Raw genomic sequence first — 22,655 nt, 5'->3', positions numbered from 1 at the left:
CATTTTATTTTAGGAAGTTTGCATCTTTCTTGGAAGTTTACCTTTAGCTACCTTAATAAGACATAGAATTGCATTTATCACCTATTGCATGATAAAACAACATAAAACTTAGTGGCATAAAACAATAACCATTTTATAATGCTCACAGCTTCTGTGGGCTGTAAATTTGGCTGATATGTATATATCACTCTAATATATTTGGGTCCCGAGCTGAGAAGTCTCAAATTGAACAGCTAAAGGTAATTTAAACTCCTGGAGGCTATAATCGTCGGGCACAAGTCTGGCACTTGAGTTGGGATAATGCCACTGGCTAATTGAAAATTGGAAATGGTGGCACCTAGAACAAGTGTTCTAGGTTCCAGTGAACAAAGGGAAAGTTACTTTTTTTTTTTTTGACTAGCCTCAGAGGTCTCATTACATCACTTCCTCTAAGCTCTACTTGCTGAGCAGGCATGAGGTCTTTCTGGATTGAAGGGGATCCAGCCTCTCTATGCGAGTGCTATCAGCGAATTTGTAGCGCATTTTCAGACCACTGCAGTAACTAATGTTATTTTGTGCCTTAATTTCATGTTCTTTTTGCTATCTATTGTAATAGTCACAAAATCTATCTAGTATAGTTTGATTGTCCCCCCTTCCCAGGGGTTCTGACTGTAATTTGAATATCACTTAGGGGACACCTTGGTTTAGAGAGCACAGTCTTAACCGTTGATCTTTTTCCTCACATAATTGACATTGGTTTTATAAAGAAGAAAATATACAACGAGTACATTTATATCTCTGTTTCACATAGTTTGCATTTATACATTAAAATAAAATAACTTTTGAAAGTAGATTTTAAAATATTCAGGTACAAATTAGTGCCTTTATAGTTTAAGGAAATTATTATGCCGTATAGTAATGATACATCTGGTATACTTCTCTGATTAATTTCCAAGTTTAGTGTCTTGATATTTGTTCAATGTCAGACTTTTAATTTAAAACCTGGACATGGACATTTAAAGATAGTTAATGCATGAGGAGCTTAAAACCCAAATGACAGGTTGCTAGGTGCAGCAAACCACCATGGAACATGTATACCTATGTAACAAACCTGCAAGTTCTGCACATGTATCCCGAACTTAAAGTAAGTTTTTTCAAGCAAAAAAAAAAAAAAAAAAAAAAAAAAAGGGAGAGAGAGAGAGAGAGATTTAAAAATGTAATTATATGGCACTGGAGCAGGAATTGATACCCTTCAGTTACAATATGAAGAGCTCTCAGCTATCAACTTACATTAGTGCATCATTTTACAAAATTTCATACCAAAGAAACATGGTACCTTCTTCTTTTTCCACAATATTTAAAATAGTAGCCTTCCTTTCTCAATTCTTTATTCATCTTACACCCACTGATTGAGATAATATTTTCAAGAATCTTCAATATCTATGAAAATATTAGTGCCATTTTATGTCTTATGGTTCTTTTCTCCAGCAAACTTTCAGCTGATCTGGCTGAGTGTGGAAAAGGATAGGGAATTTGAAATTCACAGAAAAGAATATGTGAATAGTCTGGATTGGTAGCCATTTTATGTCCTTATTTTTTAGAGACATGGTATTTATCAAAGTAGACTAGGAAGCTCTCTTGCTACTTAGGAACAGTAGCTGTGAAAGAAGATCCCAACTCCCTAGCTGTGTAATTGCATTACTCGTGCTCTAGAAACTCTTTTACTAGTCTAGAAGCTTTCTCTTGCTGTGCAAGATGGATTATAGAACTAGGCTGCCTTCCAGTATTTCATATTTTGGATGATATGGCTTACTTTGATATTATGAAGGTGTGAAAGTGAGTGTGTTCAAGGGGAGTTGAAATAAAAGGTCTTTTGCTGGCTCAGCTGACACACTGGTATAAAATGTCTTTGAACAGGTAACTATTTACATGCTTAAGCATCTTAAAAATATTATTAACTTGTTATTTTGTCAGATGAGTCTATAATTATTGCCTACCTTCAACTTCCATCTATTTATAAAACTAGGTGTGGTGATTTTGATAGCACTTTGACTATTGAGGACAGGTATTTTTGGTCCCTAAAGGAATGCTAATGGAATTACATGATTAAAATAATTTTTCAGAAGTCTTTATAGTAACCGTATTGATAGATCTGCTTTTACTGCATTCTCTTTTTTTCCCCCATCATTAAGTCTATATACTCTCCAATTACCCATGAAAACCTGCCTTTCTTAGTTGAAAGACTTATTGGAAGTACATAATAACCTGTCCTCTGGTTCCCAGGTCACGTCTACCTGATGTTTTTATATCATTGCCACCAGGATAGCTTACCTAAAGTCAGTGACTCCATGTAATGAACTCATTTCTCCTGAAAAGTTCTCTCTCTCTTAATTTAATCCAATAAGACACATGGTTGTTTTTTGTTTAATTCCAAAATTGAGGCTATTTTTGACAATTGCTAATTTATATCATTTGATGTCCCTGAGTAAATATATATTGGGAATTTTTATGTTATAAAACTTAGTTGGATCTATATAAGCTAATGACAAATTTTCTTTGCTATGAAGATCTTAAAGTCTCTGAAGATTTATGATTTTTTGATCCAAAGAGAGGCTTATAATTATGACTTCTCTGGAGTTAGTAGTACATATATCAATCTTGTTATCTAGTGGAATTTTATATTGACTGAAGTCATGTTCCATTAGTTTTACTATGTCATCACAATTCCTTTTTCATGAAAAAGTAAATATATTAGTAGTATGTACAGGGATGTGCCTGGACAAGTCATTGTGACTCTGTACCCCACATAGACATGTAGAAATAATAGGTAAATAATAATTCCCCTGATTAACTTAGGGTAAATAAAGTCTTGCATTTTACCTGACCGGAAACCAGGGTCATTGAGTGGAGGATGCAAGTAGTGTGTCCTGTTTTACTGCAGGTCTGAGTCATTACATTTTAAAATGGTCATCAATTGTTGGTTTCATGTACTTAATATTGACTTCATTATTTGGTATTGACTTGAAATGATTACAAAGTGTGTATTTATAATGAACATATGCTTGTACATTGTATGTTACAAAGACAACACAATGGAGTGTTTAGACCTGGGGAGCAAGTTGGCAAACTTAGATTATGTTTGATTATAACTAAGTGTCACAAAAATCTTCTAATTATGTAGTTTTAAAATTTCTTAAAATTTGGAATTTAGGCTGATGACATTTTATAAATGTATTTATATTCTAGATGTGGAAGATTCAAGATAGTTTTAATAATTTTTTTCATTATATATACATGTCACATATATTTACATATGTGTAGGTCTGTATATATGTATACTACACACACACATCTATAAGTAGAGATTATATTCTCATTATAGAGATTTTTGCAGTAGAATTTTTTTTTAATTGGTATCTCCTTGTTTACTGGATTCAGCCATTGTGTCTTAATATGTATTAACATAAAATGAATGTAAATAGTGTTATTGTACTCCAAACCCTTTTGCCTATAATCTAGAATGGAATAATAGCCAGTACTATATAATCTAGGCATATTCAACAAGTAACTGGGACATATATTGCCATTGACAAACACAGTTCCCTTTCTTTTCTCCAACCATATTTTTTAAATGTGTCACCTTTTTTTTTTTTTTTTTTGAAGAGTCACCTTTAACTCTTAACACGCAATTTTTTAAAGAGTCACTTTTAACTGTTTAAGGTGACTGATGATATGGTAAGGACATCACCTGTTTATGGCCCTAGACTTCAGTGACCTGAACAGAGTTAAAGGCTTTCCTGGTTTTATTACTGACTTGATTGTTATTCCTGGAATCAACTGGATGTTCTTTTCTTGAAATACTATGAACAGTTTGAGCTCTGACAAAGCTGAAATGAGGTATTAAATGGCCAAGAGAAAAATCTCTGTATTTATTAGCTTATGACTCATTCATAGGGATTCATAACTTTCATCATATCATGGTTTGCCACCATGTTGACTGTAGTACTGAGAGAGGCTTTTGTAAAGTTGTTAAAATTATTGCAATAATTTATAATTTTAAACCAATTCACTACATGGATATTAATGAAGAAGAGAGTAGTTTTGGACAAAATGAGACACAATTTTTTAGTTTCGCTATAGTTTGATTATGAGCTAAAGGACAGATAAACTTCACTTTTTAAAATTGCATCACCTTTTCATCCACCCTAAATATGAACCTAACCTTGTTTTAGTTTCTGCTGACATCTAAAACAGTGTGCTGCAGCTGTGCCTTTTTATTTCAAGCAGGTAATAAAGTTATTGCAGCAATGTTTTCAAATCAAGGTGAATAAAACGCCATGGTAATGCATAGGATATAAAATTCAGTATGCAAAATTTGCAGTTTCATTGCCGAAATGATTCTTCTTACTTCAGCACTTTAGGGAGCAGGAAAAAGCCATGTCATAGACATTAAATACTGTAATTCTACAGATCTTGCATTTCAAAAACTGAATACATATCACACAGGGACTTGAGAGACAAAATCATTGTTGAATATGAAGAGCAGCATATTTAGCATCAGAATTTTCTCTTACCCTGAATTAAATTTTTGTTCAAGGGACACACACGCACACAGACACACAGACACATATACACACACACATGTATTAGTCCAATTATATACAATTTATTATGGATCTTGTATATTCAAATTAGTTTTAAATACATAAATTGGAGTGTTTACTTCACATGGAAAATACTTAAAACATTTTAATTGATGTGATTTGTTGAAAAGGCAAAAAAAAAAAAATTAATGCTAGAATTGTAGCTGTGCCTTTTTTTTTTTTTTTTTTTTTTTTTTTAAACAAGCTGGGTAAATCATTTGATTCCACTTGGTCACTAAGCAGTTGCTTAGAATGTGTTCTTTTGTTCCAGTCAACTAATTCATTTAATTAAACAGTAACAATTTGTAGGCGCTATGTATCAGTGTCAGGGCATTTGGCTTGCTACATGGTTCAAAGTGTGAGGTGTTAAATCTTACTTTTTAAGGGCTTAATGTTAACACCTGAAAATTAAATAAGTACATAAATAAAGTTTTGGTATTGTGTTCTCCAAGTGTCGATTCTTACACTGAATTGTACGTTTTAAAATGTGGAATAGGTAGAATTTACGTAGTTTTTTCCCTTCCTTCCTTCACTCATTCCTCCTTCCCCCCTTCTCCCTTCCTCCCTCCTTCCTCCCTTCCTGCCTTCCTCCCTCCCCTCCCCTCCCCTCCCCTCCCCTCTTCTCTCCTCTCCTCTTCTCTTCTCTTCTCTTTTTCTGATATAGGGTCTCACTCTGTTGCCCACGCTGGAGTGCAATAGCATGAGCCTGACTCACTGTAACCTCAACTTTCCCAGGCTCAGGTGATCTTCACATCTCAGCCTCTCGAGTAGCTGGGACCACAGCTGCCAGCACACCTGGTTAATTTCTGTATTTTTTGTGAAGATGGGTTTTCACGATGTTGCCCAGGCTGGTCTCAAACTCCTGGGCTCAAGCAATTTTGCCCCCCCTCAGCCTCGTAAAATGCTAGCATTACAGGCATGAGCCACTGCTCCCAGGTGATAAGTTTTTCTTACAGTGGCCTGGGTATTTGGGGGCATTGTTAAGGCAGTCATTAATTTTATAATAATAGTATTGAACTTTGTCAGGTGCTACAAGAAACACTGGGAATGTAATGATGAGAATGTTTTATGGGCACATAAATTGTATTGAAAAACAAGGATAAAAGAAAAAGCCGTCACTCATGGTCCTGGAGTTCCCTGGTCACTGCTATTAACTTTTTGGTATATTTTCTTCTGTTTTTGGTGGTTGCTGATTTTGTTTTTTCAAGGATATACTTTTTACTTTTAAAAGTGAAAACTAATGATATTTATAACTTGTGTTCTGTTGAGAAGTTACATCATGATTTACCTCCCATTTTCCCATCATTGATTATTTTGATCATGTTTTTACTTTACTTTTAATCAAAGACTGAAAGTATCTCCTTATGATAAATTTCTCAAAGTGTTATTACTTTACACATATTTATTTCCTGATATATAAATTATTTTCCAAAAATATTGTTATCAGTTCACTTGCCTATGAACAATTCATGTACTCACATGCCAATTTACATGTGTTTGCCTGGCCACAGTCAAGTCCATATTAATAAATGATCACTTCCACAGCCACGGAGCTTGCACTCTCCTCAATATGCTGCTCCATTGCCCTTTTGAGAAATGGAAATATAAGTGATGTAGATTTAGGTAGGGATAAGTGGTGAATTTATTATTTTCAACATTGTTAAAATTATTTTCTATATTGTTGAACTGTTCAAGAGGAACCTATTATTGTTTTGGACTAGAGAATTTTTTTTTTTTTTTTTTTGCTTCAGATTTAGTAAGTTATAATTAACAAATAAAATTGAATACATTTAAGTTGTACAATGTGGTCTTTTGGTATATGTATGCAATTTGAAATAATTATCGAGCTAATTAACATATATTTATCATCTCACCATTTATTTGTGGTGAGAATATTTAATATCTACTCTCATAGAAATGTTGAAGTATACAATACATTATTATTAATTATAGTTACCTATACTATAGTTATAGTAGATTTCCAAAATTTATTTGTCTGAACAAATTCCGTATGCTTTGAATGTTTCTCCATTTCCCTAGAAACTCCCCGCCCTGCCCCGCCCCAGTCCCCATGGTAACCACCATTCTACTCTCTGCTTTTATAAGTTCAAGTTTTTTAGATTTCACATATAAGTGAGATCATGCAGTATTTGTCTTTCTATGCCTGGCTTTTGAACAATTGCCCCCAGTAGGGAGCCACTGGGAGAGAATGAAGAAACTCTGTTTAGCTAAATATAATTAATAGTAATAAAAATATAGCATAAACAAACATATATAATATCCCATTAAATGGACACTTTATTATTTGTAAATCTTTTTCCCCCTTTTATCTAAAGTTTTCTACCTACTTACCATTGTGAAATCATATGTGCTTATTTGATGGTTCTCAGAAGTTCATTCGTGTGTGAAATATTGTAAGCATAGGTAGTGAGGCACAGTACACACTCTTTCCTTAGTTCTTCATAGCTATATGCAGACATCTATCTAATTTTCATAGAGATCATAATACATAGTGGTAGCTCCTTCTGATTGATACCTACATAGGTGCTGGCATAGGGGCCTCAGGTCAGCCAACATCCAAACTTTGTGGTGTCTTAGCATTAACTTTATTTGACCAGTACAAGCTTATGAGCCACCTAAGTAATATGATTGGAAAAAGGTCTCCAGGCCGGGCCTGGTGACTCACAACTGTAATCCCAGCACTTTGGGAGGCCGAGGTGGGCAGATCACCTGAGGTCAGGAGTTTGAGACCAGCCTGACCAACATGGTAAAACCCCATCTCTACTAAAAATACAAAAATTAGCTGGGCATGGTGGCGTGTACCTGTAATCCCAGCCACTTAGGAGGCTGAGGTAGGAGAATTGCTTGACCCTGGGAGGCCAAAGTTGTGGTGAGCCAAGATCACACCACTGCACTCCAACCTGGAAAACAGACTAAGACTCTGTCAAAAAAAAAAAAAAAAAAGTATCTATCACTTGAATTGATGGTTTAAAAAATAGATTTTAATATAATAAAACAAATTTAATTAAATTCTATTACTGTACAAATATGTAAATAAAACTCAATAGTTGTTTATATTAAAAAAATGTCTAGAATTTGCTGACTACATTGTGAGCTAAAATATGAGCTAAATTTATGATGAGTTGTTTGAGTCCTAAGGAACTTGTGAGGATTGAAAATTTGAAGTATCAGAAAAATAACAGTGTGAAATCATGAAAGAATTCTCATAAATATATCTGGGTTGCAGTTTTTAAACTGGCATGGTAGGAGAAACCTTATTAAATCTAAAAATTTTCAAATGTACGCTTCTTATTTTAACATCTAAGGAAAAATTAAATTGTGTTATTGTACAGATGATATTTAATGTTCAAATAAATTGGTTCTAAATATGAATAACCTGCTTTCTGTTTGTTATGGGAGCAAAGGTCATCTTTCTATTCATCAGTGATATTAAGTTTCTTGAAATGCTCAAGAATTTATTAAATTGTGTTACCAACTTGTTGACATAAATTAAAATCATTTAAAAATTATTGTAGTGTAGCTGATAAATGCCTGAATTAGATGGACCAATGATGTCATTCTTCCTCCCCTTAACCTCCCTCATGTCCATTTTCTTGCACTTCCAGTAGGTAGTGGGAAAGAAAACTAAACAATGAGAAGCATTGTGAATTCGTTGTCTAACAGGAACCAGAACTGGATAAAAATTTTAGTGAGGTAAATTATAAAGAAACAAAGTAAAATTGACTTCAGAGTGATTCTTTCATTTAAGTAAACAAATGGTAGCAAATAAAAAATATTCCATCTCCAAGGCAAATATTCTAGTGTTGAATGTGTTAATGGAGCAATGGACTCCTGCAAAACATAATTTTCATCATCTCTGTTATTCCCTTTTACAATAAATAGTTAAAAGAAAAATATGGGCCGGGTGTGGTGGCTCACACCTGTAATCCCAGCACTTTGGGAGGCCAAGGTGGGCAGATCACAAGGTCAGGAGTTTGAGACCAACCTGGCCAATATAGTGAAACCCCATCTCTACTAAAAAATACAAAAACTAGCCAGGTGTGGTGGTGTGCACCTATAGTCCTGGCTATTTGGGAGGCTGGGGCAGGAGAATAGGAGAATAGCTTGAACCCAGGAAGCGGAGGTTGAAGTGAGCCGAGACTTCTCCATTGCACTCCAGCCTGGATAACAGATGAGCCGTCTCAAAAAAAAAAAAAAATGATATAGATACATTATTAACTTTTAAATAATCTGCTACTCTGGACCCAGCTCAGAAACTTTCATAGGTGAAGTATTTTCTGCTCACAAGCTTTCTACCAAACTGGCGAAAAAGTGGAGTTGAAGTATCTGGCAGGAGGAAGGATGAGATCATAGTCCATGTCTGTGGTAGGCTGAAAAATGCCCCCCAAGTAGATTCTAATCCTTGGAACCTGTGAATGTTCCTTATATGGAAAAATGATGTTTGCAGATGTGATTAAGTTAAGGATGTTGAAATTGTGAGAAGATCCTGGATTATACGTATGGGCCCTAACTGCAATCACAAGCATCCATATCCATATGGAAGGCAGAGGGAGATTTGACTACAGACAGGAGAGGAGAAGGCAATGTGAACAAATGAAAGGAATTTGGAGAGATATGGCCACAAGACAGGAATACCAGCTTCCACCAGAAGTTAGAAGACTCAATCAACTGATTTTTTCCTAGAGCCTTTGTAGGAAGTATGGCCTTCTGACAGCTTGATTTTGATCAAGTGGTACTGATTTCAGATTTCTGGCTTCCAGGACTTGGAGAGAATTTCTGTTGTTTTAAGTCACCAAGTCTGTAGTAATTTGTTGCAGCAGTCATCGGGGAATAATGTAATATCATTGCCTCCTTCTATAGTGGTAGGACTGATCCTAGGATACTTTATGTCAAGGCGCCATTGACAAATAAAACCCTTAGGAAGGAGGTAGGATTGAGAGGTATTTAATTTATCTAATTGAGAAACTAAATGTAGAAGTGTTTTTTGCCTTCACATTTACTTTGTGCTGACTTTTTCTGGATTTGTAGCTTCTATTTCTTATTCTGCATTTTATTAATTAACTGAATTTTGGTAAGTGACACATGTGTTTGTAAAATAGCATTATATTAGGAATAATGGAATGGGAATATTCTTTCATAATGATTTGCTTGATTTCAAGACACTTTAAAAAATTATTTGAAATAAAAACAAATAAAGCAATTTGAATATATAATTGGGGTTTTATAATAGGTTCAGTTCTAGAATAATGAATGTAAGTCATTAATTGACAGTTAATTGGTAACATTGGCAAAGTTTATCTTATAGTTTGGGGATTGCATGCTTCAGTTGATACCTCCTGTACAACTGGGATTTATTCGCACCACACCTCTGGGTCTGGTTGTGTATTAAGTTATGAAGACTATTAATATTGCTGCAGAACAATTACTTGTTCATTTGTGAACTGATTAAAATTCATGCATAATTTATGGAAATGAATAGAGATTTTATAAATAAGCCCCATTGTTCTCAAGGGCCTGAAAACAAAATACATATGCTAATATAAAACTACTTTTTACCTCCAACATAAAAATTTAATATGTAATGGTATATTAACCTCATTAATGCTAGATTTTACATCTGAAAATCATGCTGTTAATCAATATATATGCTTTTAAGTCTCTCTTAACATTGCCACATTTCCAATGAGCAATTGCTTTGATTGCTGGATTCCCCCATATTTGGCCTGACCATGGCAAGTAAGATGGAAAACTGGCCAGAGTGAACTACTACCCTTCTGACCAAGTCTTGACTGATTACATCAAACTCATTTCTTCATGTACAAACAACACTAGTGTTGAATATTTATTTTCAGTGTTAAAATGTATATGCTATATGGCAAAACAGAACAAAGCAACCTAGCATCACACAGGGCTTGTTGTTGTATTTAGGAGTTGAGTCTTTAAAAATTCTTCAAATAATGCCTAGTGCACGAATGAGGAAATTATAATATGAAGTTAAATAATATATTTAAGATTACACCACTATTAATATGTAAGCATTTTTTCTAATTAGGTTTCCAGACTACAAATTTTTGTTTTCTTTTATATGTCACTTCCCTAAAAATAGAAATGTTGGAATTAATGTTATGCTTTACTTTTTCACTTATTTCTCTTCTTTCTTTCACTTGTTTCTTATGTTGTGGTATGGCTATTTTTTCTTTCCTTCCTCTCTCATCTTCTGCTCTCCTCTTAGGTTTTCTCCTTATTTTCCATAGCAATAGTGTGCAGAGTTTTGATTGGTGAGATTCAACATTTGATATACACACATAAGTTCAGGTTTCGGAATATCTATAAATTTATGATTAACCATGTTTTGTTATGTATAATTCACTTGGCACATTGTTCCTGTTTATTCTACCCCTACACTGGGGTAGAACCCTAGTGAGCCGTAAATTTAGCATTCTTTCCTACTTAAATTAGTTAGTATATGTGCCATCTGGAATGAAAACAAACATTGCACATATGAGGCAACTCAGTTTATTCACAAAATACAGACTGCTTCTTAAAATATGTGCAGCATTTAGGTAATCTCGGAAGACATTTACATTTTTTTCTATTATGTTCATTTCTCGATTCAGTTTCATTTTAGTTTAGGGTTTGAGAATACATCAACTTTCTCCCTGTCTATGAAAACTTTTTAAAACTCTGAGTATAAAAGTTGTTAGAGCAGCTGGTAAAATTTCATGGTATGAAATGTCTAGTTCTGTCTTTCTGTAGTTCATAAATGAAAATTCTAAACTGTTTATTTCATTCAAACTTTTTTCTTTTGTGAATAACTTCTCCATTGAATTCAGTTGTGAAAATGGAAAGAGTTCACCTGCTATGCAATTTTGACTACATATTGTTTAAACAATTTGCAAACTATCAGGAATGGATGTTGTAGTTAAAGTTTATAAATCATGTGTTAACCACTTTTCTATAGAAATTATAAATGTTTGCACTTCATATAGCATATGTTATCATCTTTGATCTTAGTTTTGTTTTTGTTTTAAACATCAGCACAGTGAATCCCAAGATCATGTGGTTCTACCAATAATTAGTTTAAAAGTTATTGCCATAATGAGCCATGAATACTTGTGAGGAGTAACTTATGTCCTTCAAGTGATTTTGGACAGAAAAGTATTGATATCACATTCGTGATTTAGCAGTCTTTTTTTCTATATAAATTTCAGTTTAAAATAATGAATTCATTGATTTCTTTTTACAGTGTCTCCCCTACAATGTTATATGGATTCCCAATGTGTAGGACAGCCTAACAATTAATAGCTACTCAATTAACGTTTGTCCATATGAATTTTGAAAGAATCTTCTTGAAAATTACTTTAGCCTGTGTAGCAGTACAGACCAGGTAATCTTATTCCTAATTTTAAGGTTGTTTGTAAGTCAGAGGCTTTTTTTTTTTTTTTTTTTTTTGAGACGGAGTCTCGCTCTGCCGCCCAGGCTGGAGTGCAGTGGCCGGATCTCTGCTCACTGCAAGCTCCGCCTCCCGGGTTCACGCCATTCTCCTGCCTCAGCCTTCCGAGTAGCTGGGACTACAGGCGCCCGCCACCGTGCCCGGCTAGTTTTTTGTATTTTTTAGTAGAGACGGGGTTTCACCATGTTAGCCAGGATGGTCTCGATCTCCTGACCTCGTGATCCGCCCGTCTCGGCCTCCCAAAGTGCTGGGATTACAGGCTTGAGCCACCGCGCCCGGCAGTCAGAGGCTTTTAAGCTAGAAAACTATACTTTTATACAGTCAGGTTTAACAAGAAAATCCTGGTCTGCACCTGAACATTCTTGTTTTATTTAAAATGGCATATTAAGGTTAAACTTGTCTACAGGCCTTGTTTGCATTATATTTTTTTTCATGCAATGCATTGCCACTTAAATAAAAAATCCGACTAGAAAGATATTGATTATGTGCTCATGATTTCCCTCTATTTGTGCCTTCTTCAGTCCACCCCATACCTGGAGTGGGTTGGGATGAGGGAGCATTTTGTGATTGTGTTTAATAGTTTTACTTTATGTGTTTTGCTCCAACTCTTAAAAAAAAAAGTTTAAATCAATTTTTGAGCAATTACTACTTTATTAAGATTAACACTTTCTTTAGGTCTTTTGACTTTCCCAAGAAAAGTGAGAAGTGTTCCATGAATTCAGAGAACTTCTTGACTTATTACTCCTTTTGGAAAGACCATACGAACAGAGCTATAGCTGTTGAGTCCTTCATAAAGTTCAGTGTCTCATAAAGTTCAGTGTCTCATTTCAGTGACATTGTTCTAATGAAAGAAAAAACGTGCCTTAATATGTCATTCATAATTTCTGTAAATGCAAACATTGAAGTAATGTTTTCCAAAGTTTCTTTCAAGCAAAATATCTTAAGATATCAAAAATTAAATTATAGTGTGCCTTTGACATTTGAGTTTAATAGTTGGTGAATTGCCTTATCTTATGCTGCTCCCAAAAGCCACTGATGTTTAGTGATTTGTGATTGTGCCTAGGTGTAAATTTAAGTTTGTCATACTGTGAGGCAGGTTTGTGGAAACAAGTTAGCACCCGGCATCAGTTTCTGAGTTCAGTTATGCTATTCTTTCTTCCTTTACTCATCTGTAGAAACTGTGAAGAAGTAGCAAGGAAAGCAAACAGAAAAATACCTCTTGGTCATAGTTCATGAATGAAATAAATTGTGAAAGATCAACTCTACTCTCTTAGAAGCTAATTAGAGCTATCCATATCTAAATATTTTATTTTTATTTCCTTTGTATATTGTGCCTTTACAAGTTTATCTCCTGAAAAAAAATGTGTTTTCAATAAAAGAAAAATTATGTTAAAATGGTCATATGTACCTGCAAACTTATTTGTTCTATAAAAGTACAATTGTCACATCATGCACATTCTAGTTTTCTTTTAAGTATTTAGTATGCATTTCTAATAAATGATCTATTAAGCATTTAAGCCTTATTAGACATTAATATATCTGTGATTATTTTAAATCTTACTAATTGAAGTGCACACTCATCTCTCCTAGAACCACCAAGACCCATTGCTCCTCCTCAGCTGCTTGGTGTTGGGCCTACATATTTGCTGATCCAACTAAATGCCAATTCGATCATTGGCGATGGTCCTATCATCCTAAAAGAAGTAGAGTACCGAATGACATCAGGATCCTGGACAGAAACCCATGCAGTCAATGCTCCAACTTACAAATTATGGCATTTAGATCCAGATACCGAATATGAGATCCGAGTTCTACTTACAAGACCTGGTGAAGGTGGAACGGGGCTCCCAGGACCTCCACTAATCACCAGAACAAAATGTGCAGGTAAGACTGAGTAGCAGGCCTTTCTAACCTGTGAAGGAATCTAGCATAAGACACATTAATACATGCAGTATTGAAGGTTCTCCTTATTTGATATATGATATAGTCACACTAGTAAGAGTTCCAATGAATTAGGTAAATCATCACCTTCATTATGTCATAATTTGACTGATTTGAGAACATGGGAGTGCTTCTCTATTATCAATCCATGATTATTATGAATCTAGAGTCTTTTATTGGCATGGTAATTTTGGTGAGCCTGCTACATATTCAGTCCAAAAATCTCTGATAGCTGTAATTGAAAGTATTATTAGGAGAAAAGATCAATTTAGTTCAAGCAAATACCGAATACTTTTTTTATCATGTGGAAATTCTATCCCTCAGTAGTTTTGTTATAGTCAGTGTAAAGGCCACTTCTTATAATATGGATAAGAAAAGTTAGTCTGGACGATGCCTCGGTGAGATAACTGTTTTCTTCAGAATGTTCTGTTGTTGAGGACAACCTCGGGAGCTTGACACCCGGCTGCAGAACACAGAGAGATTTTCCTTACATTTTAAGCCTTTCTATTGCCTTCCTCATGACTAAAACTGAGTAGTGAAAATAATAGCATATGGAGAAAACACAAAAAATAAAAATGAAAAATTATATATAACCACACATCCTGGTTCTTTACCATGTTATAATGGGAGGAATTGTTAGCTATGAATTAAAAGCCAAGAGTTTAAATATCTAAGTTACTTGAGTACAGTTTTAGTGTAGTGTGTATTTTGTCTTTTGTTTCTTGAGCATCTGTTTATCATTGACAGTATCGTTGGGCTACCCACCGGGGTACTGAGCTACAATCCAAGCAAAATCCATTCGGTTACCTGGTGTATTAAAGAATAAAAATTATTTAATCCAGAATAATACTTATATATCAAAAGCTCTTGCTGAAAGATATTCACTAATAGGAAATGTAACTTCTCAACTGTTAGCCTGAGACTTAGATGATAGAGAGTCCAATAATTTGCTGATTGCTGTATACATTTATCTGGTGGTTGAAAAGGAGCTTAAGATAGAAGATGTTGGGTAAATCTCCATGGCTCAGCCTAAATCTCACAATTTGCTTTTCAAATATTCTGTATGGCTATGTCCTTTCAATCGAGGTCATGTGACAAATTGTTTCTATGATAGAAGGTAAACTTTCCAAGGGAGAGGCAAGTTGACTCCATAATCTCAACTACTCAGAGAAATCATTTAAAGAGGAAGCAATTTGGAAACTAAAACTTAGTTCACTCTCTATTCCAAAATTAATATCCCATGTGAATATGCAAAATTGAATTATGGAGTCAATTTTACTAAAAATATTGCATACATATGTTTTCTAATAAAATTATACTTTTCTACATATATATAAATTTATGATGTATATATAAATTGTAACAATGTTGACAATTTGGTGTTCCATTGGTTTCCCTCTTGACTTCCTTTGCCCAAACTGCTTTCTTCTAAGTATTTCACCTGCTTTATTTTTTATTTTTGTCAAAATAGATCTTTAAAAAATTAGCATTACCACACAGTGTATTGTTAATATAATGTAACTTTTGTTTAACTTAGGAATTATTTGAAATTGGTTCCAGATGTGAAAGCCATGGAGATTGCATGTAAATAATGTTGTGTTTTATAACTGGCTTACCGTGTTAAGTGGATAAAACATGTTAATGAATATTGATTTATCCCTATGCTTATGTTCTGAGTGGACGTTAGACTGTTTAAGTAAAAATATTACTATAAAGTGCTTTGAAGTAGTTTATTCTGAGAATAGCCTTATCTATGTGAGAGGCGATAGAGGATAATTAACTTACACTCATAGCTGCTTTCTTGTCTCACTCTGTTGTCCAGGCTAGAGTGCAGTGGCGCGATCTTGGCTCACTGCAGCCTCTGCCTCCGGCATTGAAGCAATTCTCCTCTCTCAGCTTCCCGAGAAGCTGGGTTTACAGATACGCGCTACCATGCCCGACTAATTTTTGTATTTTTGTAGGGATGGGTTTCACCATGCTGGCCAGGCTGGTCTCGAACTCCTGATCTACAGTGATCCACCCACCTCGGCCTCCCAAAGTGCTGGAAATACAGCTGTGAGCTACCGTGCCTGGCCCATAGCTGCTTTCTAACTTATAAATGCCTTGATATTTTGGAATTATACTAGTCTTTTTATCTGATTCCTTTTCTGAGAAACATTTAATTTGTGTATTCTTTGTGACATAAAATGCTTTCAGGCTCAGTCACTTGTAGTTTTACTCCCAATGGTATTAAGTTTGTTTTTAAAACTATCTTTCACATGTAATGAGTCTTTATCACACATGTTTACTATAGCTAATTAATGTCCTCATAAGGTATGTCTGCAAGATTTTGGGGGAGGGAAGTACTTATAGACTAGATTTTTCTGCAAATTTGAGAGGAACCATGGTTACTATTTCATCAGGAATGTCTACTAATCTTGCTCTATTATTAGAAAAGAAAGAGAAGCTTATGTAAGTATATGTTGTATTAATTTTTAAACAGTCTATAAAAAGGAGACATGGAACATAATTGATGTATATAGTATAATTAAGTAAAAAGTCAATGATAGTTAGCATTATGATGTATGTCCATCTACTTCCCTTCTTTAAGATCCATTTCTCTTTCCCCAATTTTCGGGTCCCCCAGACTTGAAATTACCAGTACCACTATTGGCCTCAGCCCAGAAGCTCATATCAACAAATAGAACACAGTTTATGTTAACTATGATATTAACTGAATTTTACTACAGATTGCAGAAACTTTAAATGCCTCGCAATCTTGGGAAATACCTCTGAGACTCCAAACATAACCTTTGGAGGAAGTTACCATCTAATTCTGTTAAATTCTGCATGCCTAAACACTGGTTCTATAAGAGGAACTGAATACTAGATTTATTTACCATTCTTTTTTAATTAGGACTGGGACTATTCCATGTTACAGCTGTAGAATTTGCCATTAATATCATCTGACTGAATAAATGTTGATTATTTTGAAGCAGCTATTTTAATAGTCTCAGCATGTTAGACTAGGTGGCTTTAAAAATAAGTACCAATCAACAAGTAAATTACTTACAATTTACTGTTTTTAAAATTCCATTTTAAGGTATTTGAGGCATTGACCTTTTATTTCTGATAATAGTAAGTGTTTATCTGAGGGAAATCTGTCAATACATAATTTTCCAGCAAGTCAATACAAAGGTTTCCCTTATTTATATTAATAAATTTTACATTTTCAAATGAAAATGTAGATTTTTTTTGTGGCTAAGTATTGATTAATGCTACTGTAGAATCAACATATGAATTGAATCTATCATATTTTATTTTCACACCAATCCTGTGAGTTAGATATATTATTTTCTCACTTTTTAGTTGGTAAATTTAAGACCCAGGAAACAAAAACAAAACATTGACTTGTCCAATATCAGACAGATGGGCCACAACTCCTTTTCTCAGACTTTAATGGCCTTAGTACTTATTCCTCTTATTCCTATCATAGGTAATTTCCTCCCTCTTATAATAGTATAGCATGAGTAAATAACAGCACAACAAGTAAGATCTGGAAGAGATGTACATTTTAAAAAATGGAGTCTGCGTGGCTAACTTATTCTCTGAGAAAACATAGGTTAATATTTGCAACTTCAAATTTATTGAAAGCCCAATTGATTAGTGCTTAACTCTCAAACATATGCTATGTTTTCAATACTTTAAACAGTTAAAGTATAGAAGTGTATTATTTTATCCTTTTCTGAAAATATCCTGTCTGGTTACCAAAGCTATTTTTTTTTCCTTCCAAAGTGCATTATAATCATTTGGTAACTGCAATTAGTTGCCTCAGGGTCTCTGACTTAGGAGAGGTGGTAATTACAGCCTCCGAAGGCTGAAGCCACTGAGGCCTACCTCATGCTTCTCTAGGAACCTGAGAGATATGATTATTTCACTGTTACTTTATACCCTGACCCATACTATTGTTCACATAATATTTCTTCAGGCACTTCAGAAATTTTTAAAAGGGTATAAATGCGAAGCTGTCTTAAAAGGGAAGTAATTCAAAAACTCCAATGAACAATCAGAGAAAGTATGCTTGCTTTTTTTTGGTGTGTCTATTTCCTCTGGGTATACCATCTGGTATAGAAGCTAGGCAAATACTGTTTCTCTTTCTCTTATTAAATGGAAATAAAATATGCCATCATCAGAAATTGTCTGTGTTGCATGCTTTGGCAATTGCATGTTAAAATTGCTCTTTTAAATTGCCTTCTGCTTCTGGGTAACCCATTGTGGAACTGCTTTATGATTAACTGACATTTTAGCAGCATCTCTCTCATAGGGAAGGTCAAGAGTTCAGAGTGTCCAGAACATAATACATTTACGCAGTTGGGAAAACTACTCTCTACTCTTATATTGAAGTTCAATGCTCTTGGCAATTTTCAATGAAGCATTTAGATATATGAAGCAGTGAAAAGGAGAGTGTCTTATTTTAAAAGTAAGCATTTACTAAAAATGCATTTTTTTTCTTGTCCTAAATCCAAAATGGAAGGAAAAACAAAACAAAATAATACTCAGGCATATATCAGACACCACAAAGTGAGAAGTTAAATTTTAGCTTTTAGTCTATAGCACCATCAGCAAAACGGTACCATATATTGATTTTTGCTGTGGTTTAAGATAGTTATCAATCACAAAGACTAGTAACCGTTAACACTCAGCCTAGAGGTTAAAACAAAATAAACAACTCTTCCAAGAATTGGTTCGGTTTCACAATATAAGGATGACTTACTATTTGATTTAAATTGTTGGCTTATATCAATGCTTGCTTTAAATTTTTTTGAAATGTATGAACTGCTTATATATGATCTTTATATGGCTTTTTATTGTTTATGAGCAAGAAATTTAAAAGGCAATGCTATTATTATTATTGAAATAAAAAAAAAATAAAGGTAAAAAGCCCTAGGAAAAGTAATGGGAGCAGTTCTTCAATTTTCTTAGGAATCTAAGAATAAAATCCCATTTTAGATTTCTTTTTTGTGAGTAATAACCTAATTTTTGGTTTTTAGATTCTGTAGAGAATATTTCTGTTTGAAAAATATTTATTCAGAAAAGAACTTCTGTTGGCTTCTTTCTTTGTTAACAGTACTGTGTTAATTAATGGGTCTTCAAAGTTATACAACCAATGTCTCGCACTTAAGCTCCTAGGAGTCACTAGGGACCAGATCTATAAAAAGAGTAAATGCAAAGTGAAATGAATAAAATGAGAGCAAACTACATGTTTTTACCTCCTAGTAAACACTGGTGATATTTTTGGGTTTCTGAAAATAGATGGGCAGGTGGATTACTGGCTAACTCTGTGCTTGTGGTAGAACTGAGGCTGGCAGGTGAGCTGCAGCTAAGTATAACATAATCCACCTGTTGCCTAGTTGTTTGTATGATACAGACTGATATTACTAGATTTGTTTGTAAAAGGATCATCCCATCTCTGGAAGTTAAGGAAGGACTAGAAGCAGAGAGATCGTGAAAACATGCTTACATATATATAAATATAGTTGTAGTCTACTCCATAGCATCTTTTTCATTTCAAATCAGAAACAGGAAATCCATAAATTCCTAGAAAATATTATTCATAATAATCAGGAAGGTACTTTTATAAGGGGATTTTAAAGATATGTGATAAGTGAATTACTTCATTGTTTGAATTACTTTTTCAAATATGTGAATTGTGCAATATTAATACACATGAAAAAATGGTATAATACATTAGATTGGAAGGGAAAATCATGAGAGATTGGAGATAACTTCAAGCGCTACTGTGTATCAGATGGGATGTTTAATTATTTCACAAATTTTAGTGAGGGCCCAAGTTGTACACATTGACACACACAGGACTGCCGAAGATAAAACATTGAGAAGACAACATTCCTACTCTTAAGGAATTGACAGGCTAGTGTTATAACCATAGCAAAAGATCAGATGGCTGTAGATGTGTGGTATTATTTCTGAGGACTCTGTTCTGTTCCATTGGTCTATATCTCTGTTTTGGTACCAGTACCATGCTGTTTTGGTTACTGTAGCCTTGTAGTATAGTTTGAAGTCAGGTAGCGTGATGCCTCCAGCTTTGTTCTTTTGACTTAAGATTGTCTTGGCAATGCAGGGTCTTTTTTGGTTCCATATGAACTTTAAAGCAGTTTTTTCCAATTCTGTGAAGAAAGTCATTGGTAGCTTGATGGGGATGGCATTGAATCTATAAATTATCTTGGGCAGTATGGCCATTTTCACGATATTGATTCTTCCTATCCATGAGCATGGAATGTTCTTCCATTTGTTTGTGTCCTCTTTTATTTCACTGAGCAGTGATCTTTGACAAACCTGAGAAAAACAAGAAATGGGGAAAGGATTCCCTATTTAATAAATGGTGCTGGGAAAATTGGCTAGCCATAAGTAGAAAGCTGAAACTGGATCCTTTCCTTACTCCTTATATGAAAATTAATTCAAGATGGATTAGAGACTTAAATGTTAGACCTAATAACATAAAAACCCTAGAAGAAAACCTAGGTAATACCATTCAGGACATAGGCATGGGCAAGGACTTCATGTCTAAAACACCAAAAGCAATGGCAACAAAAGCCAAAATTGACAAATGGGATCTAATTAAACTAAAGAACTTCTGCACAGCAAAAGAAACTACCATCAGAGTGAACAGGCAACCTACAGAATGGGAGAAAATTTTTACAATCTACTCATCTGACAAACGGCTAATATCCAGAACCTACAAAGAACTCAAACAAATTTACAAGAAAAAAACAAACAACCCCATCAAAAAGTGGGCAAAGGATATGAACAGACATTTCCCAAAAGAAGAGATGCATACAGCCAACAAACACATGAAAAAATGCTTGTCATCACTGGCCATCAGAGAAATGTAAGTCAAAACCACAATGAGATACCATCTCACACCAGTTAGAATGGCAATCATTAAAAAGTCAGGAAACAACAGGTGCTAGAGAGGATGTGGAGAAACAGGAACAATTTTGCACTGTTGGTGGGATTGTAAACTAGTTCAACCATTATGGAAAACAGTATGGCGATTCCTCAAGGATCTAGAACTTGAAGTACCATATGACCCAGCCATCCCATTACTGGGTATATACCCAAAGGATTATAAATCATGCTGCTATAAAGACACATGCACACATATGTTCATTGCAGCACTATTCACAATAGCAAAGACTTGGAATCAACCCAAATGTCCATCAGTGACAGACTGGATTAAGAAAATGTGGCACATATACACCATGGAATACTATGCAGCCATAAAAAAGGATGAGTTTGTGTCCTTTGTAGGGACATGGATGCAGCTGGAAACCATCATTCTCAGTAGCAAACTATCACAAGAACAGAAAACCAAACACCGCATGTTCTCACTCATGGGTGGGAACTGAACAATGAGATCGCTTGGACTTGCGAAGGAGAACATCACACCTGGGGGCCTATTATGGGGAGGGTGAGGGGGGAAGGATTACATTGGGAGTTATACCTGATGTAAATGACGAGTTGATGGGTGCTGACGAGTTGATGGGTACAGCGCACCAACATGGCACAAGTACACATATGTAACAAACCTGCACGTTATGCACATGTACCCTAGAACTTAAAGTATAATAATAAAAACATAACAAAAATACAACAAATGATACAATAAAAATATAACAGTAATCCAAAGAATAGAGAGATAATTTCTGACCAAAAATAATTTTTCCCAAGCACTATTAATTTTTCTAAACAAAGTTGGTTTAATGTTTCCATTGAACAAAGCCATGGCCTTATCCATAATTCCTTACTTGTGAAATAATGCATGAAACAATGTCCAGGCAGTAGTCACCATAAGGATGGTTTGCCTTCCCTCTTTTCCTTCTACTCACAAGTAGGAAATCTATATGGACAGATGGATGTATTAAAATGAAAGATATAGTTCATATTCTAATTTAAATCATCAAAGTTGTTTGTGTTTTTTTTTAAACTTCTGGGGTTCATGGGAGTATAAAAATGTTATTGTAAATTTATATGGAGATTGAGAGACAGAGACAGACAGACTGACTTATAAGGTAATCAACACCTGTACATTCTGCTAATGGTCTATTATGTTAGGAGTTCCCAGCATAAGAGTCATGAAAGTTGAACAAACATGAAATAGCCTTTCCCAGTACCTTTTGGGTTTTACCTCAGGAGTAGGTTGTACAGTTAGTCATACATTCCAATTCATGGCACATTTCCTTATAAGTGGTATCATCAGTAGCAATGTAATTATCTTTACTAATAGAGTTGGGTTATTTTCAGCTTAAAATTGTGTCATCTGACTGACTTTTTGGTAAAAAGCAGTTGGTAACCAGTGTTAATGACACCGTATTTATTTATTCATAGTACTGTACCACATGCTGAGTCTGTTAACTGTACCATTAAGTACTCTTTTTATTGGCTTCATTTGTTTTTATTGAATTTTGTATAACTACAATAAATCTTCAGGTAGAAATGATTTGAATAACAGCATCAGTCTCGTGAAATGTTCTTTCCCCTCAAGTCGTAGGTTTTTTATTTGATATCAGGAAGTAGAAATGTCTTTAAAAGTAAAATGGTGTATTTATAATATCTTA

The 22,655-nt window shown here is 34.4% G+C and overlaps 1 protein-coding gene across 7 annotated transcripts in view; it reads left to right on the top strand.

The window, feature by feature from the left end:
* The window catches only part of PTPRK (protein tyrosine phosphatase, receptor type K), a 557,333-nt gene that overhangs the window by 321,521 nt on the left and 213,157 nt on the right, over positions 1-22,655 (top strand). For all 7 annotated transcript variants that reach the window (XM_025382413.1, XM_025382412.1, XM_025382416.1 and 4 more), the window contains one exon: positions 13,687-13,980. In XM_025382413.1, the coding sequence (XP_025238198.1) occupies positions 13,687-13,980 (294 nt within the window). The remainder of the gene's footprint in view (positions 1-13,686; positions 13,981-22,655) is intronic.

This window comes from Theropithecus gelada, chromosome 4 (assembly GCF_003255815.1).
Source record: "Theropithecus gelada isolate Dixy chromosome 4, Tgel_1.0, whole genome shotgun sequence".
Classification (NCBI taxonomy): Eukaryota; Metazoa; Chordata; class Mammalia; order Primates; family Cercopithecidae; genus Theropithecus; species Theropithecus gelada.
This window is presented reverse-complemented; position numbering and strand designations above follow the sequence as displayed.